The 23,264-nt window shown below is 36.8% G+C and overlaps 1 protein-coding gene across 2 annotated transcripts in view; it reads right to left on the reverse strand.

Annotated features, from left to right (window-relative positions):
* Window positions 1–23,264, reverse strand: part of LOC120297603 (synaptonemal complex central element protein 1-like) — a 31,996-nt gene continuing 8,732 nt past the window's right edge. For both annotated transcript variants that reach the window (XM_039320414.1, XM_039320415.1), the window contains exons 4-13: window positions 22,979–23,053; window positions 18,019–18,066; window positions 16,646–16,700; window positions 16,156–16,245; window positions 14,714–14,777; window positions 12,544–12,601; window positions 7,983–8,097; window positions 4,204–4,293; window positions 3,690–3,782; window positions 1–140 (exon numbers count right to left, since the gene is read on the reverse strand). In XM_039320414.1, coding sequence (XP_039176348.1) covers window positions 3,725–3,782; window positions 4,204–4,293; window positions 7,983–8,097; window positions 12,544–12,601; window positions 14,714–14,777; window positions 16,156–16,245; window positions 16,646–16,700; window positions 18,019–18,066; window positions 22,979–23,053 — 653 coding nt within the window. In that variant the 3' untranslated portion in view covers window positions 1–140; window positions 3,690–3,724. The remainder of the gene's footprint in view (window positions 141–3,689; window positions 3,783–4,203; window positions 4,294–7,982; window positions 8,098–12,543; window positions 12,602–14,713; window positions 14,778–16,155; window positions 16,246–16,645; window positions 16,701–18,018; window positions 18,067–22,978; window positions 23,054–23,264) is intronic.

Consider the following 23,264-nt stretch of genomic DNA (forward strand, 5'->3'; position numbering starts at 1 on the left):
TTTTCATGACAGCAGAGGTAACGGAAATTTATTAACAGCAAATGGTTTGCCACAAATTTAAGAGTGAAGCAAGACATCCAATATTTCACGGAGATGATTTCTCTCAGTGCTAAAGCAAAGTTCCTCCTGTACACACAAACCTATCAGGATGGGAATAGAGAGAGATGTAAAATTAAGAAATTATTTCTATAGTCTTTTAATCTTTCCTCTATCCTAGTATGGATCAAGGAAAAAATAATTTTAGCATTTATTAAATCAAGATAGGCCTAAGAACACTGCCACATTACCATTTCCTCAGAAGCAGTTTGAAGATCTGGACTGCTCTTCTGCCAACTTCACAGTGGATCAATACAATAAATTGCTTTCATATAAATTCTCGTATGTTATACTTTTGTCTGGTCATGGGCAAATCCAAGTGGAGAGGAAGCTGCAAAGCCATCAGGGTGTCTTTCCTTTGAAAGATCCACTAAAAGTGGCAAACTCAAGAAATCAGGAGGTAAGGAAAAGCAAAAGTTCCTGCCAATTGAGAAAGACTGTTCACTATCGCCTCACAGCTGCAGCATTTCAATGTTTTATTGAGGCTTTGACTGTATTTATTGATTGATTTGTTTTATGAGATTTATATATTGCTCACCTTCCAGCAATTCTGGTCAATTCACAAATAAAAAGTAAAACAAGGGAAAAAACTTAATAAAAATAAAGGAGTAAAAGATAGCAAAATGACGAAAACAGATAGAAACAACAACAATAAAACCCCCCCATCCACACAACCTAAATGGGACCTTCAATCAGCCTGGCCAAAAGTCTTGGCAAACAACCAAATCTTCAGTGTTTTTCAAAACACCTGCAAGATAGAGACCGTCCAGATCTCAAGGGAACCTTATTCTAGAGGGCAGGCCCTACTTGATGAATGATACATCAGAGTGAGTGAATAGGAATTAATTATTAAAATTTTCAGAAACCAATGTTTCATTTTGTGCCCATGATCTTATATCTAGTGTGGCATAAGATTCCAAACTTTTCAATATTGGTCCTTGAATGCAGGAGTGCTGGCTCCTTTACATTTCTAAGTAGAAAACACTTAGGGCACTTAGGTTGCAGCCTAGAAATTTTGGGATAAGAGTTCATTCCATTCTAATTTTATTTAAAAGTCTTATTGTGTTAACAATCTCTCTTATTTTAAAATTCCAGATAAATGGCTGCTCCCATCCTGCTTTATAGACAGTATGGAAGTACCCTAACTGTTAAATAACAGCTTTAAAGAATGCATTAAAAGTATTACATTTCGGACTTACGGTGGATCTGCGCGCGCGATGGCGGCTACTTTGTAGCTGTCCTCCTGGGTAAGTGTTTGAAGCGCTATGAACAGCGGCCATCAGCTGTTTGGCGGTTCAAAATCCCCCTCCCGGGCAAAGGGGGGGGGAAGAGTTAATCTCTCTTTTTCTTTTGTTTAATTTTTGTAACTTTTAAGAAGGAGTAAAGATTTTTCTAAGATGGCTCCAAAGCGTCCAGTAATTCCTACAGCTCCTAAGATGGTTTCTTCTTCGGTGTTATCATCAGTGCAACAACCTAAATCAATAGCTTCACCCTCTTCCTTGGTACAGCCAATAATTGTGAAGGATTTGCAAGATATGATGGGAAATGTTATATCTCAAATTAGGGCAGAAATGAAAGAGATTTTAGAGGAAAATAATAAGATTTTGAGGCAAGAGATAGTTTTGGCTCTAAAAGGAGTTGCCTCTGTTCTTGAAAAGCTGAACTCTCGTGTAGAAGAGGTAGAAGAAAAAGTGGAATTGATGGAGGGAAAATTTGAAAGCATGGAAAAAGAAATGGAAAATGAGATTCTTATGTTTCAATATAGACAAATGAATTATAAGAATCAGAGGTTTGGGAGAGTCTGTGCAAGGAGATCTGAGAGAGATGGTTGCAAAGGACTTTGCTGTGATTTTGAATAAAGAAAAAGAGGAAATACTTAGTTAAATTGAAAAATTATTTAGAGTTAACTCTGTGGTGGCAGTGCAAAAGAATTTGCCAAGAGATGTGGTAATTTACTTCGGGAAAAGATCTCTGCGCAATGAAATTATACAAGCTTTTTATAAGAAGAGATTTCAAATTGCTTCACAAGATGTTATAATTCTAAAGGAGATCCCATCTAAAATTTTAAGAAGAAGAAAGGAGTTTGCTTTTTTAGCAGATGAACTTAAAAAGAGACGAATCTTGTTCAGATGGGATGTTCCGATTGGAATGGTGGTGAATTACCTGGGGATATGTTATAGACTTAATACTGTTTCTCAAGCAAAAGACTTTTATACTTCGGTCCTGGGGGTATGTTCATCGCCATCTATTAAGTTTAAAGCTTTGGAAGAAAAGAAGGTAGAATTGCAGTCTGAAGAGCCTATACTTATGAAAATTGGGAAACCTCAGTTTGAGGGGCCTCAACAAGTTGAGATGGAGGAGCAGAGGATAACCTGTGCAACATATAACTGTAAAGAAAAGGAGCAACAGAAGAAGGTTAAGGAAGCCTCACAACTATTGGTTTCTGAATTTGTGGGAGAAGTAGGATTTATAAATTTTTTGGAGCAACCTTTAAGGGTAGAATTAAGTCTGAAGAGCCTATATTAATGAAAAATGGGAAATCTCAGTTTGAGGGGCCTCAACAAGTCGAGATGAAGGAGCAGAGGACAACTCGTGCAACATATAATCGTAAAGAAAAAGAGCAACAGAAGAAGGAGTTTAAGGAAGCCTCACAAGTATTGGCTCCTGAGTCTGTGGGAGAAGCAGGATTTATAAACTTTTTGGAGCTACCTTTAAGGGCAGATTTCAAAGCACTTCTTTCGAGATTTATGGACAAGAGAGACTGATAAGGAATGTGTTTATTGTGAATGGAATTTGTTATTGGTAAAGATTTAAATGTGTATAAGGGAATTCTAATGTTTTAAGTAATGTTCAAATTTGTGTTTTGGAGGGAGTTTATAAAGAATGATGGATAATAACATAAGTATGATATGAAAAGGTTCAGAGTATATTATAATGTGTTTAATGATTGGGTTTTTATTATTATTATTATTTTAAGAGAAGATAACTTGTTTAATTAAATGTACCTAGATTTGTTTAGGATTTATATGTCTTTTAAGTTTTTTTTTGATAGGAGAGAAGATTATGGAGATTGAATGAAAATCTTAGATAAGAAGTTTAAGTTTAAGTATTTAGTTTAAGTATTCAAAGAGTATTTAGTTTTAATGGTATAATGAAGGTTTATATGTTTATTTTTGTGTTCTAGGATAAAGAAAGAGGGAGAGATTAGATTTTATATTGTAGGTATAGATATTCAAAGAAAGTAATGTTTAAATTTGTGTTTTGGAGGGAGTTTATACAGAATGATGGATAATAATATAAGTATGATACTAGAAAATGTTTAGAGTATATTATAATGTGTTTAATGATTGCAATTATTATTTTTTAGAGAAGATAACCTATTTAATTTAATGTATTTAGATTTGTTTAGGATTTATATGTGTTTTAAGTTTTTCTTTTCTTTTTCTGAAAAATTTTAATTAAGCCTGTACTCAGCTCTGGGAAGGTTGGGGGAGGGTTTGGGGAGGTGGGGGAGGGTATGGGAGGGTGGGGGGGTTTGGGGAGGGGATTTGTTTTGTAAAATTTAAAAAACTTTCAATAAAAAAAAGTATTACATTTCTTCCTGTGCAGCAGTATGGTGGACAACAAACTAATCTTCATTAATGCTGCCATCCTCCATTCCAAAGACTTCCAGCTCTATTCTTAGCCTGAAGTAAATTAAATACTTGAAGTTAAACAATGTAAATAGGATCAAAATAAAAGTAAATATAAAGGAAACAAAAGGAGACAGAAAGCTAGTAGCCATGTTTTCTTTTTTTTTAAATGAAGTTTTTATAATTATAAATAAAATGTGTAGGAGTAGGAATCCTGGTAGATGCTAGAGGTGGTTATCTTTGTTTTAGAGTACTTCAATAACATAGTGTTTCTTCAATTAAATATCGACTTTTGCTTGTATCCTAATAGATTTTATAGATACGGTACCTAAAATTTACATTTTGAATCTACTTCAAATAGATAATGCACCATAGTCCAAGGATAATTACTCCCTTGCCTAGAAATTCTCATATTTCAGAAATGAATCTATAGAAAGTTAAATTATGCAAAATACATCCCCACTTTTCTGCTCACTTGTTGCATTTCTCTTGCAAATCAGAATTGTACTTTGAAGCTGCTTCAAGATAATCTTTTGCTTTTTTGTTTTCCTCTTGAAATAATTCCCTGGAAATGAAAAGGTGTGAATAAGAGTTCTTATAGGTCAAATCTATCCAGATATTCATTGCTTTTGTGGTGAGAAATTATTAGCATATGCATTTTTATTCCAACAGTCCAAAATTACAAAAAAATATAATGAGGCATTCAACACCTTTTAATAATGTCTCATGTAATTTTGCTCAAGGCATGTATAATTTATTTTATTTTATTTATTCATTCATTCATTTATTTATATCTCCTTTCTAAACTGTCCATCTCCCTCAAAGAAGGGCAGTTAATTAATAATAACTTTACTCTTGGAAAGTTGTTACTTATTTTAAAAAATAGCACTTTTACTTGCTATTATTTGTTGTTGTTGTTAATTGCGAAGTCGTGTCCGACCCGTCGCGACCCCATGGACAATGTTCCTCCAGGTCTTCCTGTCCTCTACCATCTTCTGGAGTCCATTTAAGTTCACACCTACTGCTTCAGTGACTCCATCCAGCCATCTCATTCTCTGTCGTCCCCGTCTTCTATTGCCCTCAATCTTTCCCAGCATTAGGCTCTTCTCCAGTGAATCCTTCCTTCTCATTAGATGGCCAAAGTACTGGAGTTTCAACTTCAGGATCTGGCCTTCTAAAGAGCAGTCGGGGTTGATCTCTTCTAGGACTGACCGGTTTGAACGCCTTGCAGTCCAAGGGACTCGCAGGAGTCTTCTCCAGCACCATAGTTCAAAGGCCTCAATTCTTTTGCGCTCAGCCTTTCTTATGGTCCAACTTTCACAGCCATACATTGCAACTGGGAAAACCATGGCCTGGACTATACGCACTTTTGTTGGCAGGGTGATGTCTCTGCTTTTTAGAATGCTGTCTAGATTTGCCATAGCTTTCCTCCCCAGGAGCAAGCGTCTTTTAATTTCTTGGCTGCAGTCCCCATCTGAGGTGATCTTGGAGCCCAGAAAAATAAAATCTGTCACTACCTCCATTTCTTCCCCATCTATTTGCCAGGAATTGAGAGGGCCGGATGCCATGATTTTGGTTTTCTTAATGTTGAGTTTCAAGCCAACTTTTGCACTCTCCTTCTTCACCCGCATCAAGAGGCTCTTTAGTTCCTCTTCACTTTCTGCCATTAGAGTGGTATCATCTGCATATCTTAGGTTGTTGATATTTCTCCCGGCAATCTTAATTCCAACTTTTGATTCATCTAGCCCTGCCTTTCTCATGATGTGCTCTGCATATAAGTTAAATAGGCAGGGTGACAGTATACAGCCTTGCCGGACTCCTTTTCCAATTTTGAACCAATCAGTGGTTCCGTGTTCGGTTCTCACTGTTGCTTCTTGACCCGCATATAGGTTTCTCAGGAGACAAATGAGATGGTCTGGTACTCCCATCTCTTTAAGAACTTGCCACAATTTGTTGTGATCCACACAATCAAAGGCTTTTGCATAGTCAATGAAGCAGAAGTAGATGTTTTTCTGGAACTCCCTAGCTTTCTCCATGATCCAGCGTATGTTGGCAATTTGATCTCTAGTTCCTCTGCCTCTTCGAAATCCTGCCTGTACTTCTGGTAGTTCTCGATCCACATACTGCTGGAGTCTAGCTTGTAGGATTTTAAGCATAACTTTACTAGCATGTGAAATGAGTGCAATGGTGCGATAGTTTGAACATTCTTTGGCATTGCCTTTCTTTGGAATTGGAATGTAAACTGACCTTTTCCAATCCTGTGGCCACTGTTGAGTTTTCCAAATTTGCTGGCAAATTGAGTGTAGCACTTTTACTGCATCGTCTTTTAAGATTTTGAATAGCTCAGCTGGAATACTGTCACCTCCACTAGCTTTGTTGTTGCTCAGATTTTCTAAGGCCCATTTCACTTCACATTCTAGGATGTCTGGTTCGAGGTCAGTGACCATCTCATTGTGGTTATCTGGGATGTTAAGCTCATTCTTGTATAGTTCTTCTGTGTAGTTTTGCCATCTCTTCTTAATCTCTTCTGCCTCTGTTAGGTCTCTGCCATTTTGGTCCTTTATCATGCCCATCTTTGCATGAAACGTTCCCTTCATATCTCCAATTTTCTTGAAGAGATCTCTGGTCCTCCCTATTCTGTTGTTTTCTTCTATTTCTTTGCACTGTTCATTTAAGAAGGTATTCTTATCTCTTCTAGCTATTCTCTGGAATTCTGTATTCAATTGGGTGTATCTTTCTCTTTCTCCTTTGCCTTTCGCTTCCCTTCTTTCCTCAGCTATTTGCAAAGCTTCCTCAGACAGCCATTTTGCTTTCTTGCATTTCTTTTTCTTTGGGATGGTTTTAGTTGCTACCTCTTGTACAATGTTGTGAACTTCCATCCATAGTTCTTCAGGCACTCTGTCTATCAGATCTAATTCCTTAAATCTATTTGTCACCTCTACTGTATATTCATCAGGAATATGATTTAGTTCATACCTGAGTGGCCTAGTGCTTTTCCCTACTTTTTTCAATTTAAGCCTAAATTTTGCAACGAGAAGCTCATGATCTGAGCCACAGTCAGCTCCTGGTCTTGTTTTTACTGACTGTATAGAGCTTCTCCATCTTTGGCTGCAGAGCACATAGTCAATCTGATTTCTATGTTGACCGTCTGGTGATGTCCATGTGTAGAGCCGTCTCTTGGGTTGTTGGAAAAGAGTGTTTGTTATGACCATCGTATTCTCTTGACAAAATTCTATTAGCCTGTGCCCTGCTTCATTTTGTACTCCAAGGCCAAACTTGCCTGTTATTCCGGTTATCTTTTGGCTTCCTACCTTAGCATTCCAATCCCCCATGATGATAAGGACATCATTTTTTGGTGTTAATTCTATAAGGTGCTGTAGGGCTTCATAGAACCGGTCAATTTCATCCTCTTCAGCACCAGTGGTTGGGGCATAGATTTGGACTACTGTGATATTGAATGGTTTGCCTTGGATTCGAATTGAGATCATTCTGTCATTTTGGGGATTGTATCCCAGTATTGCTTTTCCTATTCTTTTATTGACTATGAAGGCTACTCCATTTCTTCTGAGGGATTCTTGCCCACAGTAGTATACCTGATGGTCATCTGAGTTAAATTCACCCATTCCTATCCATTTTAGTTCGCTGATTCCTAAGATGTCGATGTTCAGTCTTGTCATCTCTTTTTTGACTACGTCTAGCTTGCCTTGATTCATGGATCTTACATTCCAGGTTCCTATGGAGAAAAAATCTTTACAGCATCGGACTTTCCTTTCACCACCAGATATATCCACAGCTGAGCGTCCTTTCGGCTTTGGCCCAGTCGCTTCATTCTTTCTGGCGCTACTAGTACTAGCCCTCTGCTCTTCCCCAGTAGCATATTGGACACCTTCCGACCTGAGGGGCTCATCTTCCAGCGTCATATCTTTTTGCCTTTTAGTACTGTCCATGGGGTTTTCATGGCAAAGATACTGGAGTGGTTTGCCATTTCCTTCTCCAGTGGATCACATTTTGTCAGAACTCTCTGCTATAACCTGTCCGTCTTGGGTGGCCCTGCACGGCATAGCTTATAGCTTCATTGAGTTACGCAAGCCCCTTTGCCACGACAAGGCAGTAATCCATAAAGGGGACTTGCTATTATAGTTCATTTTAAATGTTAAAAGGTAATTTCTTGGCTATCCTTGGGAAGGCCCAAATTTTCTTAGATATTTCTAAATATTATTATCCCAGAAGAGAATGGAAGTACTGTATACTCACAATGCAGACGCAGCTGCCTGGCTTTTCAGAAACTTCCTCTCTTCACTAAAGGCAACCTGGCTCAGCAAATCCAGTTCATCTTGAACATGAGCCAGTTTCTCTTGGATTAGTTTTTCTAAATGGAATATTACAACATATAAGTCCTTTATGGCACATCACATGTAAGAATTCTTACCTGCCTTGAAAACTGAAGGTACTTTCAAAGTACATTAGAAATTAACTTTGTGGCAGCGCTATATTAATGCTGGGAGAGATCTCAGGCATTGGACAAAAGCTTCATTCCTTTATAATGAAACACTGCCATAACCATAGCTTTCCAGAGACAGAAAATTATACTTGAATATAGTTTCAAGTTCGGTATTAGAAAGGAATAACCCATTATGCCAGTATAAATCAGAAACTATAGTGTCTAGCCTTCATATGAGTTTAAAAAGAAGATAGGAATGTGCAATATGTGCCACATTTGTTATACAGCACTATCACTTTATTGACTCTACAGATGGTCCTTGACTTAAAACCATTCATTTAGTGACCATTTGAAGTTACAACGGCACTGAAAAAAGTTATATATTACCAGTTTTCATACTTACGACTGTTGCAGCATCCCCATAGTCATGTGAACAAAATTCGGGTGCTTGGCAATTGACATGTATTTATGACAGTAACACTGTCCCAGGGCCATGTGATCACCATTTGTAACCTTCCCAGGTCTGACAAGCAAAGTCAATGGGGAAAGCAAGATTCACTTAATGACTGCAAGATTCACTTAACAACTGCAGTGAGTCATTTAACAAAAAAAGTCATGAAATGGGCCAAACTAACTTAACAGTTGTCTTGCTCAGCAACAGAAATTTTGGACTCAATTGTGCTCATCGTTGAGGACTACTTGTAGTGCAAAACCATTCAGTTTTCTGTGTATTATGTGTATTTACAGTCAGATCACATTTTCAGAACACCTAGGGGCTTTTGCACTGTGTTCTACAGAGAGCTAGCCCTAAAGGGGATGTGGTGTCATTGAATAGGCAGAGGAAAGCCAGAGCTGAGTGTTGGTCAGGATCAGGGCTGGGAGAGTGCTAGCTTGACAGAGCAGCCTCAGATGAGTTACAGGTTGTGGCTGAGCGAGGTGAGCCATAGCTGCAGCAAATTGGCCAGGAGGTGCCAGGAGAGGACCAGGAGTAGCTGCTGCCCATTAGCAATGAGGAGAAGGTGGAGTCCAAACCTCCTCCTGATCCAAGGACATGTAGAGCAGAGAGGAGACAGGCACAATGCTGGTCAGCTAGACTACTCGCAAGGAAGCAAACTCACCTCTCATGAAGGGCTGCACCAGCATTGCCTATTTAATCCAGCCCTGAGGACTTTGAGGTTGCTGGAGCAACAGGTCCAGTTCTGTGCCTTGTGTGCTTGTGCTGTGTATCCTGACTTGTGGACTGTTTTGCTGGACTTTGTATGTGCCTACTGGACTCTGTTACCCAATGACTCTTGCTGTACTAAGCTTGGAATCCAGACCTGTGCAAAAGTGTGCTTACGGAGGATCTATTTGGGGAGTTTGAATAAACACCTGCAGACTCTTGCTGTACATGCATGTGTGTGATGGGAGTGGGGCAGCACATTTGGAAACCGTAGATGGTCCAGAATGCAACAGTGTGGATAGTTCTGGGCATATCTCAGTACAGTATGCCTGTGTTACAGCAGTGCTTTAGAAGCTGCATTGGTTCTCAAAAGCATCTGGATGCAATTTAAGGTGTGGGTAGTTACCCATAAAACTCTACATGGTGCATGGATAGGCTATTTGGGGGAACATCTGTCCTCAAATATATCTGGCCATCCCACCAGATCCAACAGAATAAGCATGTTTGGGGTCTTTGATCATGATGCTCAGATGAAAGAGTGCCATATAGTAGGACCCAAAAAGCATATTTTCTCTGTCAGAGCACCTGCCCTATGGAACAGTACATTTCCTGAGCTCTGAAAGGTTGCAATCATATTAGTCTTCTAAAAAGACCTGGTTTTTCTCTCAGGCATTAGGCCAGGTTGTCAATGAAGTCCAACACATATTGGGTGTTGATTAGAAAGTAATCTTTTAGGAGCTTCGACTATATTATAAAGTTGTTTTTATAATGTTCTGGGTTCTTATTTTTATTACATGGTGAACTACCTAACGACACAAGGTTGAGATGGGCAGCTGTATAAATTCTCTGAATAAATATTGAATGAAGTCATGTTGAAGGTTTTAAAATGTTAATTTCTTTTCTGCTCCATCACAGATTATGTGATCAAGACAAAATAGATGTGAGCATGAGGCAGAGCAGGACAAGCTCACTTAGCTTTCCAAGCATGTAACCATACCTGTCATTACATTCTTCCAGTCTTGGCATTAAATACCTGATTGGATCAAAAATTATTATCCTTAATTTTATGGCGAGACATCACCTAGTGCTATAAAAAAAGAACCCACACTTTAGATGTGGCAAAGTGCGTAATTATAGTCTATAAATAATTTCCAAATTATTGGAACTTAGTATGAGGGGCACATGACATGGATTTTGTAACTTGCTAACTAACATAGTTACTTTGTATTTTAATTTGCTTTATTTTCTCTCTTTTAAAATGATGTTCAGGTTTATTAGCTTTTAACATTCCTAAATTGATAAACAGGCTGGAGACTAGCTCCAGATAAGAAAAAGGTTGTTAGTACAAATTGGGGTCCGGTTTATATCTTTTGTGAACTCCAAACAACAATTTAAGCCCCTTCTGATGTCAGACCTCATTTTAATGAACATGTGTAATAATATGGGATGCAAATATGTAACATATTTGACTAACTAACTTACTTCCTATCCAAAGGGAAAGTTATTTTTATCCTGTCCAATCAACTTTCCTCTTCCATTTTCTTTGTTAACTATAAAAAGAAATGTAACATAGGGCTCGGGGTTCTCTCTCTCTTTTTTCATAGAGAGATCTCACTATATCAGGGTACCCTAATAAACTGCTTTTAAATGATCTTCTGACTCAGTTGTTGATTGGAGAGGTAAACTGAGGCATGCTGATTTTTTTTCAATATGAACTTTGTTTACACTGATGCTAACAAGAAACATAAAGTATCCTAGTGGTAGTTATCAAATAAAGCTAACTCAGTATACGTTGTAGGAATATAAGATTTGGTTATACTTAATAGAAAAACAATGTATAGAAAAAATAAACTTGTATCTATAATTTGTTTTATCTAAAAATGAATCATCTTCCAAAATGACTGTGCTTTGTGACATGGTCAGTAGACTCAGAATTATTCAAACTTACAGTTGCATTTTGTCAGCCCTTTGAGATTAGCCGGAACAGGAAAATGACCCACAAGCACTACTAGAATTCTACTTTATGGATATAGAACAGACATGTTAAACTCGTGACGTCACGTGACGTTGTGCAACATATTGAGACTTTTTCCCCATTGCCGGCAATGGGGTGGACATGGTTTTCTCGTGACGCATCCAGCCCATGGGCCGGCAGCTTGACACCCCTGATATAGAGTATATACTAATCGAATCTTGGAAACCTGAGAGAGATTCTCCCCCGTCCCCTATATGCAAGAGAATCAAGGAGAGGCAATCTTGAGTTTCTTTCTCATTTTCTTCCAGGGCTAATCTGGTATTTACCTAATGGCTGTTGAATTTCTTCTTCAAGGCCTTAAAGAAATTCCTTCTTCGAGGCCTTCTACTCTACATCTTTTCAGCATTTTAAAAATATATGTGTTATCTAATTTGGCAATTAACACTGGAGTAATATACCAATGGAAAAAAGGTGTCATGCTAATTTTCTGAGTATAATATTCATAGCAAACATGGTGTTTAACTTGCATTGATATTCCCATTGTTGCATATCATTTATGCTGTTTAAATTCTGCATTCATTTAATTATGCAATATTTGACTTGTTTTATACCTGAATCATATTTTAGTTACAACCTACATTTAATCCCTAAGCCTTCAGATGTTCTGTGTATTGATTTAATCTTTAACAATAAAACAAATATAAAACTTTTCAAGAATTTCTCCTTGGAATAAGCAACAAGTCATTGGTTTTAGCATCTTCAAACATGCAGTATAGCTCAAAAGAAGCTTAAAAAATAAGGTAACATTTTTAGAGATTTAACCAAATTTAAAATGCTTATATCACAAACCTCAATGCAAATTAAGGAATTAATTAAAACAATTCTTGCTCTATGAATGAATGAAGTTTAACATTAAGGATATAAACAAATGTAGATTTAAACATTACACTTTGTTACTTATTACAATATTTAATAGGCACTCCCAATAGAGAGCCATAACTTCAGCAGTCCACGAATGTAAAGATCATGGAATCTAAAGAAGTGGAATGGAGATTCAATATTTTTCAGCAAAAACAAAATTAAATATTGTGAATATTTAAAATCCATTAATACAATCTTGAAGGAAGATACACTTGAGTTTCACATGGCTGATTTTAAAAAAACATCACTTGGAATGATTTTAGATTGGATAATCTAAATTACCTAAATGCCCCAAATGGTACGTTCTCTTTCTCACCTTCACGTAGTAACTGCTCCTTACTCTCTTTCATGTCAGCCACTGGTTTCTCTCTGGCCTGAAAAATGGAAGATGATATCATGAAAAGAAACAAGACAACAAAAAAATATGCTGTATATATGAGGAAGGAAATCAATAAAAAAAATCTCCCAACTTTAAACAAAATCTCCAAAATTTAAAGTAAATTATTTAAATATCTATATAATGTGGTCAGCAAAAACAAAAACTAATAGATAAGTGCTATAGCATCAGGAAGAAGCCAACCTTTCCGCTCATGCTATTTAGCCAATTAAACTCAGAGAGAAATTATATTTGTCCCATGGGGTAAAGGATTAATTATATATGGTATTTATTAAATAAATAATTGTTTTAACAAAATGCATATTTAAATACATAAATAGCCTCCAGTTTTACTCATCAAACAAATATTAATATGAGGGAGGAGTATGAAAGGTAGGATGTTAATCAGAAAAATATCACAGTAAAAGATAAAGTAATACAAATAAGAATAATGTTTTTACATTAATTATATGTATTTTAATATTAACAATCCCATCTGTTTACGTGTTAGCTGGATTGAGAGACTGGCAATCTTTTTGTGATCAGATCTATCCCTCTATAAATATTTTGTCTGCTAATGAGGAACAAAGGGATAACAAAAATATGATCTCACTAGAAAGAAAGATTGCATTTGGAACTGTTTCTCTTTCTCTTGAGTTTTTTTTTCAATATGAATTTTGTTTACACTGATGCTAACTCCCAAAGTTTATTCTGTTATTCCTCTGTTAAGAAACATAAAATATCCTAGTGGTAGTTATCAAATAAAGCTAACTCAGTATACTTCGTGAGAATATAAATCTTGGTTATACTGAATAAGAAAATAATGTATAGAAAAAATAAATTGTATCTATAATTTGTTTTATCTAAAAATGAATCATCTTCCAAAATGGCTGTGCTTTGTGACATGGTCAGTAGATTAAATCTATTGTGAATTTATGTACTGTTCTTTTTCCACTAAACATGTTGAATGTTGAATTACTGCTGAATTCAGACAAAGCAGTCTCAGTGGGACATGGGAACTATAAATACATTAAAACCCATATATTAGCTATGAGTTGCCCATTCCACTAAAGAAGACAACTCCAGTGTTACCAAATAATGAAAAACCTATCAAGAGTGCTTGAACTAGCCATACTCTATAGACATAGAGTAAATGCATGTATAGCATTCAGCAACACTCACATGCCATCATCTGTCCAGCAGTAATCGTACATTGGCACAGGAGCCATGGTGACATGTAATCTGGCATCTATGGGGTAACGTAAGTCTACAGGTAGTCCTTGACATACAACCACAATTGAGCCCAAAATTTATGTGGCTCATTTGTTAAATGAGTTTTGTCCCATTTTATGACTTTTTTGCCACAGTTGTTAAGTGAATCATTGCAGTTGTTAAGTGAATCTGGTTTTCCCATTGACGTTTCCTGTCAGAAGGTTGCAAAAAGTGATCACGTGACCCTGGGACACTGTAACCATCATAAGTACATGCAGTTGCCAAGTGTCCAAATTTGGATCATGCAACGATGGAGATGCTGCAATGGTTGTAGGTGTGAAAAACGGTCATTAAGTCACTCTTTGAGGGGCTATTGTAACTTTGAATGGTCACTAAACGAACTGTTGTAAGTCAAGGACAATCTGTATTCCTAAGTTGTATAGAATGATCATTGTGTCTCTTTGTATGTATGTTCTTGCCATTTGGGGTAAATAACAGCTATATAATAGTTTTCTTGGTGCATAATAGGCAGTCTGTAAGCAAATAATATGTACCTCCCTGCTCCTAATACACCCACAGGTCCTTAGAGTATTTCTCCAATGCAAGTAGCTGATTCTCCTGAGAGGATTGTCCATGCCTAATATAGTAATATCCATTCTTTCTATTACACTTTTAGACCTCAGTACGAAACTGTGAAATATCTTTTTGTAGACGGGGCCAAATGTTTTTTTAGCTAATTTGATGTCCCTATTCCCAAAGGCAATAGGATTGGAATTCAAGATCTCTCACTCACAGTTTTGCTGCCTATATTTATTGAATTTTAATGAGTATTACATTAATTAATACAATAAATATTAATAGAATATAATTTATGCTACAGGGAAAAACAGACCCTTACATAAAGTTCCCAGAGATTCTTGTGCTTCTCCATCAACTCATCAAGTAACTGCTCAAATGCCATTCTGAAAGCAGAAAAAAAAAATACAAGACAGGAAGAAGACAGAATTGAATTATTGCGTTGCAAATAATTTCAGCTTCTTGCTGCATTTCTAGAGAATGTCAACTGCAACAGAATGTAGCACATCAAGCACTTGGATGGGCTTTCTTGCAAGGCTGGTCAAGGGGAGGCACTGTCTTAAATGCAGAGCCTGGTCCTCAACTTTGGAAGTACTGAGCCATATATAGTACTGAGCTATATATGTTAGAAAAGGTGAAGCAGGTGCCAGTCGTAAAGGGCATTGCTATGGAGTGGGTGATTGGTGTGGCCATGCCTATTAATTGTGCAGTAAGCCAAGAAGCTGCAAATAAAAGCATCAGCCATGTTACTTTGACTAGCATTGGGTCCATTTGTATTCTAGGCCTGGTAGCATTCTTTAGTAATCCTCTGCCTGCCATGATGTTACTTAACTTAATGGAATTGCAGCCACTGTGCAGTAGGGCAGGGCAAATCTTTCTCAAGGCAGAGCACCATTATTTTTCTGATTCAATCACCAAAGTGCTGGTCAGTGTTGAATCGCCAACGATTTGTGCAGTTCAACGTGCACAAACTAGCTTGATTTTAGAGAGGATGCACAAGATACACACACCCACACCATTCCTGCAAGAGTTTCTAAAAATACTGTCTTGTTCATGTAATACCAACATTATACAGACATACTTGACACACTGCTATAGATTCATCTTGTTCCACATTCAGTATTCAATATTGGCTATTCATTTGTCTTCTGCACCTTGTAATACTGTAAATACAGGACTTCAGAATATTGAGATAGCATACAATTTCCCATCATGGCTAAGGCCTACAAACTATTCTGTCTATCTAAATTATTTTATACCTATTTAAATCAGAAGAACTATCATTACCTATTGTGGTAAGGAATTCCATATACTAAAGATATTAGGTAAAATAGTATTTTTGTTAGTATTAAACTTATGTGGAAAACGAAAATATTGGCTATTGTTCTTTTATGCAAGGTTTAGGCCCAGGTAAACTGAATCAGGCCTCATGGACAAAGTATTGAACCAAAGTCTGTGCTATGCTTAATTTTGTTTTTTCCATTGGGTTTTTCCGCGACATTTATCTACAAACAATTTTATTGAATGACCTAAATGTTTTGACAAAATCAGAGATTTCTTTAGTTGCATTACTATATTATTTATTATTTCAATTAATGCAGACTTATTCTTTACAGAAAATGATTTGCTAGAGGAATGAAGTCTGAAATGTGATCTGATAAATGTAAATGTAATAACTTCTTTGATAATACATGAATTAAGTGAAATCAGAAGATGCTAGCCCATGGACATTTATAGCAAAATTGCAAGATTTTAGGAACCAACCTCTGTTCCCTCTGCTTCAATTTTTCCATCTTAATCTTGGCTGTGATTCCTTCAATTTGTTGCTTACAGTCCAGGTTCAATTTCTGCTCCCTGGTAAATGAGAAGAAGTCAAGATATTGAATGGGCTAATTCTTAATTTTGTTCTGATAATCACTTTGCTCTTGGGCTATATATTGCAATATAAATCATTTTACTGAAAACATATGCAATAGAACAGAGCAGAGCAGAGCAGAGTTCTTTATTAGCCAAGTGTGAGTGGACACACAAGGAATTTGTTTCTGGTGAATAAACTTTCATTGTACATACAAGCAATAAGTAATAATCATGATAAAATACAATCATCATAAATCATAATATATTGACAGCAGTTTTGATATATAGATTTTATTCCAGTAATTTGTTGTATTTCTGTAGTCTAGAACATTGCTCAGCACTTTTTAATAGCTGCTGGTAAGTCCACAAAGTAGGTGGATGAGAGGCCTTAGCTCACCTCTGCATTTCAGCTTCTGTCTCCTTTGAATGCATCTGCATGACTTTTTTGATCTCTGCAAGAAAGGTAAATATTAACTCTCAGCAGTTCAGGTTATTCTCTTTCTGCATAATATTTCTGCAATGGTTTTATGGGCTGTATGTTATCTCACTGAAGTAATTTCTCTACATATGCAATCACATTATGCCACACTTTCATTAGATAGAGCAACAAGGGACTGCAGGAAAGAGAATGTTCTTTTTCTCTTCTATATTCAGCATAGGTAATCAGAAAATTATTTAAAGAAAAAAGGCTCATCAGGAAAGTGTGTTGGGCTTGTGATGACCAGCTTGATGAAAATTTTGGTCCATGAAAAAGTTTAATTCCATCTTATGAAACTTCGAGAAGTAAATAAAAAATAATTAGAATAGAATAGGAATAGAATAGAAATAAAAAATAATATGGTTAATATTGTCAAGTACAGAAATTATTTAAATTATCAGGTGGAGAAAATACATAGAAATTGTTTTCTCTCTGCAGCACATACGACTTTTAAGTGTTGGTTTTTTTACCTTTAATTACAGTAGTATCTTAGTACTCAACTGCTTTGAAACTCATCAAATTTGGTGTTCAATGTATTTTGATGTGAATAAGTGACAGGAATTTGAAATTGGGGGTGGTTTTAAACTATGAGATGTGTATTTTAGGATTTAGTTTTCATCTGCATCTCCTCTCAAAATTTGGGGAATTGTTGTCTTTTGTCAGGGATGGCTCAGAGCACTATAAAAGCAAACTTGTGCTGCATATAGCCTGTGGCCACAAGGTCACACCTTGCCTTAACTCATTGCCCATGAAATATGTCATCTTCATGTAACAAATGGGAATAAGTAAAGCTGAGAGGAGAAATGCTGATTTTTGTAGCTTAAAAAAAAAAATAGGGCAATGCGGTGTTTTAGTATTGCCATTGTCTCAAATGAATTTGATTATTTTTTTCCCCTCAGTTTCTGCTGTAGTTCTGTAAACCATCCTAGAAATATATGCATTGAAGGATGGAATATAAACATATATCGTAACAGCAACAGTAAGAAACTATTAACACAAAACTTAGATTTTTTTTCTAACATTATCAATAGAAACCTATGGTACAAAATGGTATGAGCATGGAAAGATAAATCTTAATTGAATTAATTTTACAATAATGCCAAAACATAAAGCATCTCTTAAAACTGCATTTCATACTGCAATGTATATTTTGAAACTGTATTTCATATTGTAGTCATATTGATAGTGAACTGTCCTTGAAATAAATATGAAATTTTAAGAAATATAATGTGGAAAAGTACTAAAACTGATAATAAAAAAAATCAAGACGGTATCTCCAAATTTTCCATTACCCTTTTTCTCATTCCATATTTCTTCAAGGCTTGACTTCTCAGCATTCACTACAAGAGAAGGAGTTATTTCATTTAGGCATTATTTTTATCATCTTGTAGAAAATACAAACAGAAGAAACCTCAAATATTGGTGCTTATTTTTCTAAAACTGCATTATAAAAATCTGCCCTCTGCTCCCAGGTACTGCACATTTTCTACAGCTATAGTGTCCTCTGTCTACAAGCATGAACAGAAAAACCATTCTATGTAATCTTATTGAATTGATCTTTCGTGTTCTTATATGCTGGTTGTCCAGTTTGTGGTCTCCCTCCTGTTTCTCAGTCGTTCCCATATAGTATACTGTTATATCTCAGGTAATATATTGGTTGTTGTTAAAATAGTTAAATTAACTGTCCTGTACCTGCAGATCAACAGCACTGTAAATCATACATAGCAACATAGCATAATGTGGCTGCTTGCGTAGTGATGTCCACCCATTATTGTTTAATATATATGAACCCATCATTATGATTTAGGTTATGTAGTAACCAGCTATTATGACTTATTCAGCATAGCATGGTTTAAAAATTTGCCTTAATATAGAAGAGACCTCAGAGGAGCAATGGCTGGAGGCAACTGGGGGCAATTAGAAAGACTGGCTGAGCACAGGAAGGCAGTCAAAAAAAGCAAGGCAGAGAGGCTAGAGATAAATAAGGAGCAAATTAAGAAAAGGAAGGATAGGGATGAAAGCTAAAAGCAAATCCCTTGTTGAGGAGAAAGCAGCCTTTCTCTTTGTTATATAGCCCTATCCTAACATTAACTTTTAACTTCAATATAAACTGCAATTTTTTTCCTTTAAAACCAAAGGGCATACCGCCACATACTTTTATCTATACCTAAATAACAAGGCAAAAAAACAAGCACAAACAGGCAGAAAAAAGGGATAGAAAAATAGGCATAATTACCTAGAACAGAGAAGCTAGAAACAAGGCTAACAGCAAAGCACATCCACCAACCAAAAAGAAGGATTTTCAAATAATAAACTTATGGAACAGGTGACTGATACTATTGTGGTATGCAATACATGTTCCATGTATGTGCTTATGCCCAAAGAACACCCAAACTATAGATGCATTAGATGTAAACTATGCAAACTACTGGAAGAAAAAGTAAGGGACTTAGAGGCAACTCTAGCCAAACCCCAACATACAAAAGAAAGCTCTGCCCAAACTGAACCAAATAATAAACAAATAACACCCAGAGGATTTGTCCCTACTGATAAATTCATGGAGGAAGACAAATGGAGGTATGTCATCCACAGAAGAAAACACAATACTCAAAGAAAGAAGCAGCATACAACTAACAAACCCCTTCTGCCCAATCCAACCCAACCAAAAGCAGCCACATTAAAACTGAGCAATTGATTTCTCCCTTTAGATGGAAACACACAGACCCACAACCTCCCTCCTCAAAGAAAACATGCAGACACCTAGCAAAGAAACAACTTCAAATAACCCTAAAAAAGCCATTTCAAATATCCCTAAAAAACAAACACACCTGAGACAAACAGAAAAACACTCCAGACTGAGGCCCCCCAAAAGGAAGGCAAGTGTTGGTAATAGGAGATTCTATCCTCAAAGGAACAGAATCATCCATCTGCAGACTGGACATACAATCCAGGGAGGTATGTTGTCTCCCTGGAGCAAAAATCAAAGATGTGGCTGAGAACCTAACCAAAATAATTAAGCCTACAGATTACTACCCTTTCTTCCTCCTCCACATTGGGACAAATGACACAACAAAGAACCTGAGTACAATAGTGAGAGATTACAAACAACTAGGCAATAGTTAAGAAGCTAGGAGCACAAGTAGTGTTCTCATCAGTACTCCCAATAAAAGGCCAACATCCATTGATGGGAAAAAGAATTCTAGAAATAAACCATTGGCTAAAATGTTGGTTTTGCCAAGAAAACTTTGGTTTCCTGGATCATGGACTGTATTTCCTACGCGAAGGACTCTTGGCAAGGGATGAGCTACACCTCACGGAAACAGGGAAAAATGAACTCGGAAAAAGACTGGCCCAATTCATCAGGAGGGCTTTAAACTAAAATTGAAGGGGAAGGGTGACCAATCTTTAGAATCTCTGGAACCCAAAACCAATCACAAATCCCAAGAAAAGAAATCAAACAATGAGGTAGGCAGTGATGAGAAAAAAGAAAAACTCAAACAACAATCAGGAGATGCAGGAAACATACTCTCGGACAGGCATAAAAGTCTTAAATGTTTATATACAAATGCTCAAAGCTTGGGGAACAAACAGGGTGAATTAGAAGCAATAGTACACAAGGGTGGATATGACATAGTTGGCACTATATGTAAGAGAACACTACATATCTACAGAAATGCACATGATCCAAGATAAAATCTCTCCAGAATGTATATGGGTCAATATAAAAGAGAAAAAAAGTGACATTGCCATAAGGGGGATATTACAGGCCCCTCAACCAATCAGAAGAAATAGATGAAGTCTTTGCTAACCAGTTAATAAATATATGTAGGAAGCATATAACAGTAGTAATGGGAGATTTCAACTATCCAGATAGCAACCGGGAGACAAACTCTGCAGCGAGCGGGTGATTAAACAGATTGCTAACTAACTTAGCTAAAAACTTTGTCATCCAAAAGGTGGAGGAGGGAACTAGACGTAAAGCTATACTGGACTTAATTCTTACTAATAGAGAAGAAGTGATAGAGGAAATTAAAGTTGCCAAAAGCTTGGGTGAAAGTGATCACATCATACTGGAATTTAATATAATGCGAACACTAGCAATAGTAAACAATTCAACCAGTGACTTAAACTGCAAAAGAGCCGATTTTAACAAACTCAGAGAGAACCCAGGAAAGATTCCATGGATGAAAATCCTAATGGGGAAAACAACCTAAGAAGTGTGGGAAACTCTGAAAAATGTGATCATAAAAGCCCATACCAGCACAATACCACTGAAAAAGAAAAACAAGACATTCAAGAAGAAACCAAGGCTGCACAAAGATCTCCCTGACAAATTGAAAGACAAAAAGGACAAATATAAAAAATGGAAAGAGGGGCACATAACTAAGGCTAATTATCAGCAGACAGCCAGAACATGCAAAGATGAAGTCAGGAAAGCAAAGGCTCAGAACGAACAAAAACTTGCAACAGAAACCAAGGATAATAAAAAAAAGTTTCTTTCAAAATATTAACAACAGGAAAAAAGTTAAGGAAACTATAGGTCCACTAAAGAGAGAGGATGACAAGGAAATAAAGGCAACAGGGAGAAAGCAGAGCTGCTTAACTCATTCTTTGCATCAGTCTTCACACAAAAAGAAACTACATCCCAATGTGCCAAAAAAAAAAACACTGCAAAAGACAAACTAGAAACAAAAATTAAAATAAGCAGGAAAATGGTAAGAGAACACCTATCCGACCTTGACAAATATAAATCACCAGGATCCAACAGACTACATCCCAGAATTTTGAAGGAGTTGGCAGATGTTATCTCAGAACCACTGCACCATATCTTTCAAAAACTCTGAAGCATCGGGGAAATACCTGAGGATTGGAAAAGGGCTGATATGGTTCCCATCTTCAAGAAAGGGGGGAAAAACAGACCCAGAAAACTACAGACCAATCAGTTTAACATCAATACCTGGGAAGATCTTAGAAAAGATCATCAAAAAACAGATCTGTGAACAATTAGAAGCAAACAAAGTTATAACTAGTAGCCAGTACGGGTTTGTTAAAAACGGATCATGCCAAACCAATCTTATTCATTCTTTGATAAAGTGACTAAACTAGTAGACCAGTGAAATGCTGTGGACATAGTATACTTAGTTTTCAGTAAGGCATTTGATAAAGTAGACCACAACCTATTCCTTGGTAAGCTAGAAAAAGATGGAATAGACAACATCACCACCAGATGGATCTGTAGCTGGCTGGCAAACCGTACTCAGTAAGTAGTTCTCAATGGCACTCCATCCACATGGAAAGAAGTAAGCAGTGGGGTACTACAAGGTTCCATCTTAGGCCCAGTACTCTTCATTATCTTCATCAGTGACTTTGATGAGGAAATTGAAGGGGAACTCATCAAATTTGCAGATTACACTAAACTGGCAGGAGTATCCAACACCCCAGAAGACAAATTCAGGATTCAAAAAGATCTTGTGAGAGGGACCTTGGAGTCCTAGTGGACGATCACTTGACTATGAACCAGCAGTGTGCAGCAGCAGCCAAAAAAGCTAATCCTGGGTTGTATAAACAGAGGCATAGAATCAAGATCACACAAAGTGTTAGTACCGCTTTATAAACCCTAATGAGACCACACCTGGAATACTGCAGCCAATTTTGGTCACCATGTTGAGAGTTTGGAAAAAATTCAGAGAAGAGCAACTAAGGTGATCAAAGGCCTGGATACTAAAACATACAAAGAACGACTGCAGGACTTGGGTTTGGCCAGTCTAAAGAAAAGAAGAAATAGGAGAGACATGATAGCAGTATTCCAGTATTTGAGGGGCTGCCACAAAGAAAAGGGAGTCACGTTATTCTCCAAAGCACCAGAGGGCAGGACAAGAAACAATGGTTGGAAACTGATCAAAGAGAGAAGCAACCTGGAATTAAGGAGAAACTTCCTGACAGTGAGGACAATTAACCAGTGGAACAGCTTACCCCCAGAAATCATGGGCGCTCCATCACTGGAGATTTTTAAGAAGAGGCTAGACAGTCAGTTGTCTGAGATGATATAGGTTCTCCTGCTTGAGCAGGGGGCTGGACTAGAAGACCTCTAAGGTCCCTTCCAGCTCTATTCTATTCAATGTCTATTAAAAACTAAGCATTCTTCAAAGTGGATTGCATTCTGAAAATAATACTTTTTTAAAAAAAAACTGATTGTGGAGGGGTTACTTAGTGATATTTGATTAATTGGCTTCAATCTGAACAGAAACCTACACTTTTCCAGTTCCATCTGAAGTGTCTTACTGTGTTCATTTGCCTCAGAGATCTCTTCATTTAATATCTTCTTAGCTGAAGAAAAATGCATAGAACAAATAGATTGAGAGCGGGCAGCTCAGGACAAGGACATTTTTGCATTTGAGTAATATTATACTATAATGGTCAAAATACATTTAAACCTTTGTAATATTGTAGGAAATAAAATCTAATCCAGTTCCAAGCTGGGAGAAAGACGCAGGAGCCAATGAATTTGGAAGCAGGCTGTAGGAAATGAGGTCTCCAT

This window comes from Crotalus tigris, unplaced genomic scaffold (genome assembly GCF_016545835.1).
Source record: "Crotalus tigris isolate CLP2741 ecotype Arizona unplaced genomic scaffold, ASM1654583v1 scf7180000023637.1517150, whole genome shotgun sequence".
Taxonomy (NCBI): Eukaryota; Metazoa; Chordata; class Lepidosauria; order Squamata; family Viperidae; genus Crotalus; species Crotalus tigris.